This window comes from Schistocerca gregaria, chromosome 1 (assembly GCF_023897955.1).
Source record: "Schistocerca gregaria isolate iqSchGreg1 chromosome 1, iqSchGreg1.2, whole genome shotgun sequence".
Taxonomy (NCBI): Eukaryota; Metazoa; Arthropoda; class Insecta; order Orthoptera; family Acrididae; genus Schistocerca; species Schistocerca gregaria.
In genome coordinates this window covers 1,091,510,231-1,091,519,511 of record NC_064920.1, presented here as the reverse complement: position 1 = coordinate 1,091,519,511, position 9,281 = coordinate 1,091,510,231, and the positions used below count along the sequence as shown (strand labels likewise).

At 38.3% G+C, this 9,281-nt stretch overlaps 1 protein-coding gene across 3 annotated transcripts in view; it reads right to left on the bottom strand.

The window, feature by feature from the left end:
- Positions 1-5,990: 5,990 nt before the first annotated feature.
- LOC126282050 (aldehyde dehydrogenase 1A1-like) overlaps positions 5,991-9,281 on the bottom strand; it is a 61,181-nt gene continuing 57,890 nt past the window's right edge. For all 3 annotated transcript variants that reach the window (XM_049981481.1, XM_049981490.1, XM_049981499.1), the window contains exons 10-12: positions 8,765-8,922; positions 6,702-6,776; positions 5,991-6,612 (exon numbers count right to left, since the gene is read on the bottom strand). In XM_049981481.1, the coding sequence (XP_049837438.1) occupies positions 6,543-6,612; positions 6,702-6,776; positions 8,765-8,922 (303 nt within the window). In that variant the 3' untranslated portion in view covers positions 5,991-6,542. The remainder of the gene's footprint in view (positions 6,613-6,701; positions 6,777-8,764; positions 8,923-9,281) is intronic.

The window sequence follows — 9,281 nt, the reverse complement described above, 5'->3', positions numbered from 1 at the left end:
GCGGTACGTCCACCCGGCCTCCCGCATGCCCACTATACGCCCTTGCTCAAAGTCCGTCAACTGCACATACGGTTCACGTCCACGCTGTCACGGCATGCTACCAGTGTTAAAGACTGCGATGGAGCTCCGTATGCTACGGCAAACTGGCTGACACTGACGGTGGCGGTGCACAAATGCTGCGCATCTAGCGCCATTCGACGGCCAACACCGCGGTTCCTGGTGTGTCCGCTGTGCCGTGCGTGTGATCATTGCTTGTACAGCCCTCTCGCAGTGTCCGGAGCAAGTATGGTGGGTCTGACACACCGGTGTCAATGTGTTCTTTTTTCCATTTCCAGGAGTGTAGTAGGTGTGTGATTTATCTTCTTAGATTTTCTCAGAAAATCAAGGTTTTAAATTCCCTTTCACAGTGTTTACTTGCTACTGTTTTGCCTTGAAAATAGCTGGGTGTGCTCCTGTCAAAATACTGACAGCTCTCAATAACACCACTTGGCTGCATTCAAGTAAGTTATTTTAACACTGTGTATGTGGGGAGAAACTCAGATCTCATTATGTGTATTTACTGTAAGGAGAGGAAACAGAGCAAAATACAGTGAAGTATGAAAATGTAACACAGCAGGTAATAATGGCTATGTCACACAGTGCTGTCAGGTAGCTAATGTTGGCTGCAGTCAAAAATAAATGACTACAGGATGAAGCAGTTCACCTTCTACTGATTCAGGAATAACAAGCAGCATACCAACTTCTATGGTAAATTGTTAACAATATTTTGACGCATTCTTTAAGCTGACAGCGAGGTTTGTCATATGTTGTAAGGTGTGAACAGACCATTATATTTGAATAAACAAAAACCTATTCTTAGTCATAGGTTATTGCCTTGTTTCTTCTATCTATATTTCTTCTATCTATATATAAAGTCTCCCACTGTGGTTTGTGTCTCTGTATATTGGGCTGATCTCTGGTAATACTATAGGGCTTTTGATGTGGTTTTCACTAATAGATAGCCTGATACAGAAAGAAGGTTTGTGTAAGTTGGCTGAAGTGTGGTGATTCAAAGTTCCCCTCCACTGTGATAATTATGCCATTGCTGTCTAGCAGTGTGACTGCAGTGCCTGGCCAGTGCGTTCTGTCACTATCTGGAGGCTGGTGCAAGCTACTGCCGTCTTCTTAAACAACCTGAAATGCAAGACATATTGGATATTGAGCTGATAACAGCAGATGTTTTGGTATAGAGTTAATATTTGATGGGTGTGAAAGGAAATCCAGGAAAAGATTACACAGAAAATGGAGTTCTTGCTGGACCACCCCTGAGAAAAGCATGGAAGATTAGAGCTTAATGTTCTATTGACATTGAGGCGATTAAGGGTGGAGCACAAGCTTGGATTATTTTCAAGGGTGGAGAAGGAAACTGGCAGTTTCCTTTGACAGGAACCATCCATGTATTTGCTTTGAACAATTAAGGGAATTGCAGAAAACCTACATCTGAATGGCTGGACATGGATTTGAACCTTTGCCCTCCCAAATGCTAGTCCAGTGTGCTAACTACTGGGCCACTTTTCTTGGTCTGCCAGAGAGTGACCGTAGCCTGTGCTGAACTGGCACTACAGTCGGACAGTCAGGTTGGCATGGCAGCTAACAGTTCCTGTCATTGCCACAGTATGTTATCCCAAATACCAATTAAAAGTGGATTGGGTGATTGATTTGGGGGAGGGGACCAAGCAGCGAGGTCATCGGTCCCATCTGATAAGAGAAGAATGGGGAAGGGAATCAGCTGTGCACTTTCAAAGGAAGCATCCCAGCAATTGCCCAAAGTGTTTTGGGGAAATCATGGAAAACTTAAATCAGGATGTCCTGACGCAGGTTTAAACCGTCATCCTCCCGAATGCAAGTCCAGTGTGGTAACCACCATGCCTCCTCACTTGGTTTAAAAGTGGAATGGATAATATTTGCGCCAGCTGACAACTTTCATGAAATGTGCTACTTAATTCAATTAAATTACTTGAAGTACATGAAAGTGATGATGTTCTGTTACCTAACATTGTTCTCTGAATTGTAATCGTAACTCCATACAGTGGCATGTAAACACAATTACCACTAAGCTAGACATGTCATCCATCTGTAAATTATTAGTGGTACTTGTTCACAGCTGGGCAAGGTTGCTAGTTAAATGTAAGATTCTTCATTGTTGTCTGTCATACCCACAGAAGAAATTTAATTCTAACTTGGTTTCTTTTTCAACAATATTATGAAAAAGGTAGATAGCTACTCACCATAAACATGACATGTTGAGTAGCAGACAGACACAATGAAAGTACTGTTACACACTTTGCTTTCGGCCACAGATTTCTTCACAAAAGAAAAGACACACACATTCACACAGACAAGCATGCTTCATACACATTTGACCACTATCTCCGGCCACTCTGGCAGTGGTTTCGCATTGAACCCATGCAGCAATATTGTTGATATTCCTCCCTGTACTTTTCTCTGTTTGATTTCTTTTTTGGTAGTTCTAATAATGCCTTCTGTGTTAGTAATAAGCACAGACCTAAGAACATGCTTCATATGTAAGCTTTTGGGTGTATAATGGCAGGCTATCAAGCTAATAATTAGTTATACATACCGTAAAATAACATGCATTGAAAACACACACACACACACACGCACATACATGGAGGAGGGGGGCATTTGAAGGGGGGATTCAAAGATTTTCATGCCAGTGAGACTTGTAACAGGGCAGAGCAGCTGAATATTGTAGATTACTTTTTGTACAGCATGACCCAAAAGTCTGTTAACATTTGAAAATTTAATACTTCACAGAATAATGTAGGTAGGGAGGTAAACATTGACAGTCATGCCCAAAATGACATTGGGCTTCATTTAAACCAAAAGATGAGTGCAAAAACTCGCCAATAAATGCCCATGGACAGCAACATGTCAGTGTTGCCACATGAGGACGATGGCAGTGAGGTGCATGTGAGGTATGCTAATATCTAACAGAATCACATCACACCTAGCCTGTGGCTTATAAACACTACTGGAAGGAATTACTTTTATGCAATATGGCTCTCCACCCCATATTCCTGCATGTGTGAAAGATCTCTTGTGCACATAGTTTGATGAGAATTACATGCTGAGCCATCACTTTCATCATGCTTGGCCTTCCAAGTCCCCAGACCTCAACCCTCATGATTATTGGTTGCAGGGTTATCTGAAGTCACAAGTCTACTGCAATACTATGACGCCATTAGGAAAGCTAAACGAAAACATCTGACAACAGTGTCTCATCATACATATTGACTTGCTGTACAGTTCCAATACTACAGAAGAATCATGTGATGTGACAGTATTCCCATTCTCAGATCATGATTCTGTGTCATTAAATTACATAAGTAGATTCTGTTCTGATAAGAGTAACATTGATAAGTCTGTCCCAAAAATGGTAATCACTAGATTGATCACAAATGATAAAATTGACAGGTTTTGTAAGACCCTTACTAACAGAGACTGGTGTGGCCAATGGTCTAGTGATATAAATTATAGTCTACATAAAGATCTGTCAGTAAAACAAATATTTGAAAGGTTTTTCGAAGCATTTTGACACAATTTAATGGCTGCATTTCGATAAAGAAATGCAAAATAATCGACAAAGTCTCCAAAGGCAAGGGTATAAACAAACGAAACCCATGGTATACTGCACAACTAACAAATCTGAAAAACCAAGTTATGTTGTTGCACAGTTTACATAAAAATCTGAAGACCGACCATGCCAGATCAGCCTATGTTCAATGTAGGAATAAGTACAAAAAGGGATTATGGAAGCCAAAAGAGCACACAACTTCAGAGGTATTGAGAATTCCATGAATAAATTTCAAAGCTGTATGGAAACTAATAAATAGTGTTACTAAAGATAAAAGAAAGAAAAAAATCAGTATATGCCCTCAGAAATTTAATGATTTCTTTATTAAATCAGTACAAGAAGTAGGAAATACTATCACCAAACCTGTCATTAGCTCATCGGAGATTCTTTCAAAAAAGGCTGTAAACTACAAGTAAAGACAAGTATGTTTACCTTCTCTGAGGTCCCAACTAGTCTTGTCCTAAAAATAGTTAAACTTGTGAAATCATCTGAGAGTGTAGACATATATTACATTTCTTGTAACATTCTAAAAAAAAGTAATAGATTGTATTGCGTACCCTTTAACATACTGCATAAATAAGTGTATATCTGAGGGATATTTTCCTCATGAGCTAAAAGTGTCTAGGGTAGTCCCAATATATAAAAAAGGAGATATTGACTCATCTTCAAGTTACAGACCAATTTCCATAATCCCAGCTCTCTCTTCAGTGTTTGAATGTGTAATATAGCAACAGTTATCTGTGTACTTTGAAAATGCAGGAATAATTAGTGAATCACAGTATGGTTTTAGGAAAAACTTGTCAACTGTTGATGCTATCGACGTAGTAATCAAACACATACATCAAGTGTTTGAGGATAAAGGATTTGCTAAAGTCACCTTTTGTGATCTAAGTAAGGCTTTTGACTATGTAGAGCATAAAATATTCCTAGAAGAAAAGGAATACCACGGCACTGGAGGTAACAGCCTTAAACTATTAAAATCATACCTACAGATTCGCAAGCAGGTTGTTTGGGGAGGTAAAGAAAAGTCCCGTATTGAATTAGTTAAAATAGGTGTACCACAGGGATCTGTACTGGGACCTTTTATGTTCATAATAATGATTAATGATCTGCCATCATTCATCCAGTCCATGACACTACTATATACAGCTGATACAACTTTCCTTCATTGCAGTAATGATTTCAGCATCCTCAAAGCATGTGTTGCAGAGACAATACCTCAAGCATCCTATTGGTTTAAAGCAAATGGCTTCCTACTGAATTATAACAAAATGCGGCAGATGGTTTTTAGTCTAAAAGACAAGCCTCCATCAGATGATCCTACTTGTGTTATGTTTTTAGTGGTATTTATAGATGAAAAATTATCATGGGGTCAACATGTACAATATATTAGTGGTATATTGTCTAGAGTGATGTATTTGCTATGGCAACTTATGGACTGTGTGCCTCAAAATTATTTTAGAATGGTGTATTTTGCATTTTTCCAAATCATCCTAACATATGGTATTATTTTATGATGGAACTCGAGTTCAGTGTGTGACATCCTAATACTACAAAAGAAAACCATTAGGATAATTACTGGTTCTCCATATAAAGCACACTGCAAACCATTGTTCTGTCAACAAAAAATCATGACTGTTAAAGCTGTTACTGGAAGCAAAACATAGCGAAAATATACATTTCTTCAACACAAGAAGAAGCAAATGCATTTATACTCCATAACACAGACTGTCAAAGTCAGTTAACAGCTATGAATTGATGGGTCACAAATTATTTAATAAGCTTCCACAATGTACAGGAACTACCTGAACAAACAAAAACTGTACAAATGGCTACTTGATGACCCATTTTATGACATAAATGATTATTTCAGATGTAATATAATTTTGTAGTATTAATGACATGCCTCTTATTTTCTTTGAATTAACGGTTATATTGTATTATATGCCTGATGTTGTCTATTGCTGTAATGGTCGAATGACAATAAAATTGCTATTATTATTATTATTATAAATTTTGGAAGCTGGCAGTTTTTGATCATTCATCCACGACACTCTCCAAGAACTTTTATGAGGAGCATTTTGCCTGTGACAAGAAGTCTGATTGTTATTTTGTTCAGTTCATCAGTAGAATATGAAACTGTTGTCATAATAGTCTATATGATGCTCAGAGCCATTTGTTCTATACATATACAGAAAAGATAGGCAAGTCCCAAGGCTTGTTAATTTTGATTATCCTATTTTATCATAAAGAGCAATAATGTGGGGCAGCACCTTTTCAAAATAATGAATGGTTCTTATATTACAAAAGAGAAGCATTAGGGTTATAACAAGATGAAATCAGACATGCAATGTAAAAATCTGTTTAGTAACTTTAATAGTCTAATAATGTATGGAAAAAATTATGTTAATGAAAAGAAAAAAACACTGAAATAGCTAGTAGGAGCATCTAGATTGATAATTGTAATATCAGGCGAAAACATATTTTCACATAATCAGCAGAAGTCTTACCCTGACAGCAAGTGACACTTTGGCAAATATTAAGTGTCATAATTAAGTACCAAATAAACTGGAAATGCTGATGGCAGAAACTTTTAAAAGATATTTCAAGCAGCTGCTTATCCAGAAATGCCTCTAAAACTTATAATTTTAACTGCTATGGGCAGAGATTTAAGCAATAATTTTATTTTAGTTGTGTCAATGATGAATAGCATAAGAACAAACTGCCATTTGTTCTGTCATCTGATCAGCTGAACTGTGGACTGAAATATTGTGTAACACTAAATAGATGTTTTCTGGGTGCAGTTAACACTATATATGTGTATAACCTGTGACATTGAACATGGAAGTAACATTGTATTTTAGAAGAACATAGAGTAAAAAAGAAGACAGCAGCTTTTAACACCTCATAATTTCACAGGCAACTTTACTGCAACTGTTTTTACTTCCAGGTATTCATCCAATGACTCTTCTCCACTGCAAATGATAAAGTAACATAGTTTTATTATGAGACTTCGTGAAGATTTGGAATTATAGCTTAAATGCTTAATGACTTCCCCACTTACCATTCCCTTCCTAGTCCTGAGAGCTTGTATCCACCAAATGGGGACTGAGGTCCAAGTGCAAAGAAGCAGTTCACCCTTGAAAAAGTTTTCTTTTTAAGTTCATGTTTGTGATGATTACATTAAATTTAGGAAGTAGAAGAGAGTTTCATTGTGGATGACAACATATAAAATCAGAACAAAAATGGTGAAAACATTTAAATAGGTAAAATTCGCTTCAGGAGGTTAAATACAACTATTAACTGCTATGATTTCTCAATTTTTATAAGTCTGTAATCTATTTTTTCTTTAATTTATCTGTTGCAAAATTAATGCAATGTTAAAGTTGATTTCATTTGTACAATCTGAATATATCTTGTCTGTGAGAGGACTGTAAAAACAGTGATAGATAAATTATGGGAAAAACTGTTAATTATAACCTTCCAGGCTAAATGGTAATGTTTTTGAAGAGTGAAGGGAATGAGGAAACTGTTCATGAGTAAGAAATACAGTAAATGAGGATAACACTACAGAATGGTATCATGTATAATGGTGAAGCACAGGTGTTTGTACTCAGTTTCTTCTATCGACACACAAAATGAATATATACATCAGTATTAGCTGGCCATAATAACTAACGGTTCAGTCACATTATTGTGACCACCATCTATGTTTGAGATCAATGTGCAGTAACCACTCGCAGATAGCAGCACTAAGAGGGAAGGGTATATGTGGGGGGGGGGGGGGGGGGGGATGAGTGGGCAGACGCTGAAAACAGTGCAGTCATTGTCATAATGCAGAAATAGAGCTATTTATCTGGTGTCCAAAAGGGCTGAATCATTTGCTTTTGGCACTGATGGGGAAGCATTTCCAAAATAGCTACGTCTGTAAGGTTTTCACTTACTGCCATAGTTAAAATACACCATGCATGGCAAAATGGCACTATCCAAAACCAGCACCAAGGAGATTGTGGTGCACCACAAGGGTGAATAACAGCTGCAGAAATGCGTACAGGAACATAGATGTGCAACTGTTGAACAGCTGACTCCCAAGGCCAAGAATCAAGACCAGAACCAAGTGGCTACTAACAATGTCTCCTCAGTGGCCATTCAGTGAATGTTGCAGTGTATGGGTCTCTGCAGCAGGTGTGTGGTTCATGCACCCATGCTGATTGCTGTTCATCAGTGACAAAGGCTGGAATTTGCATGCCAATACCACACTTGCACATCCACTGAGTGAGGGCAGATGGCAGATGAATCATGTTATTCTCCATTGGATTGACGGCTGTTGGTGTGTACAGCCCAGCGGGGATTTTCTGAAGGGTCCAGGCCAGAAGAGGGAGCGTTGTCATTTGAGGAATGTTTTCCTGGCATTCCCTGGATGATCTCGGCACAGTGGATGAGCAAAAGTATACATCTATCCTTGGGGACCATGTCCACTCCTACAAGCGGTTTATTTTTCCTCGGCACAGTGGCATGTACCAGCAGGATAATGCAATGCATGATATAGATTGCAGTGTTTGCGCATGATTCAAAGAACCCCAGCATGCATTTAATGTACTCCCTTGGACATGAATTCCCCAGATTTAAACCCAGTCAAGAATCTGTGGGACCATCTCAATCAGCTGTTTGCATGATGAATCCTAGCATAGTTGTCCACGGCACTGGAGTCAGCAAGGCTCCACATCGCTATCGGTACCTTCCACAATTTCACAGACTCTCTTTCTGCGTGTCCATGCTGCAAAATGTGGTTATTTAGGCTTTTAAGAAGTGGTCACATTAATGTGATTGGGCCATGTAAAGTGAAGTAATGAAGGTTCACATTGTATGTATAATGAAAAATACATCATCTACCAAACAATATAAGCTGTGATGGTAACTCAACTGACATAAAAGTGGCAGATCACAGGCTGCCTTTAAGAAGTGAGTAGCTATTCTTCCCTTCTTCTCTGAAAAATGGAACCAATAATTTCAAAGCTTGGAACTATTTTATTTAAAAAGAGCTTTGCTTATCAGTTGCAACTGTTTTGGATATATTCAGTGAAAAGATTACTCTTATCATTTTTATCAAACAATATTGATAATTACCACACAGAACCTGCTTCAAGGGCATTGGCAATTGTAAGAGCCTTGTTAATATCATTTGTGATAACTCCAGCAGCAAGACCATAAAGTGTATCATTGGCTCTCTCGATGACCTCCTCTATAGTTTTGAACTTTATGATACTTTGTACAGGCCCAAATATCTGTAACATTATCAGTCATATTGATAAGAAAATAATATTTTTTTTTCTGCTTGCCACACACCAATCATAATGCACTTCAAAGACATTGATAATAATAATAATAATAATAAAGGCCAAGTGTCAGGTTCACGTCTCGTCCAAATCTTTATAGCCGCTGGACCGCAGGCTTCTCTACATCCTCGGCACTGGCAATTAATTCACTGCTGCAGGACCAGGCCTACAAACATGTGGAGAAGGACCCTACAACAACTGTGACTAAAAAGACCATCAGTCTTCTCAACAACTCAGGTCTGGACTGTTAAAAAGGCTTTACTCCAGAGCTTCGGTTCCACCACAGTTATACGGCCTCCCTAAGATAC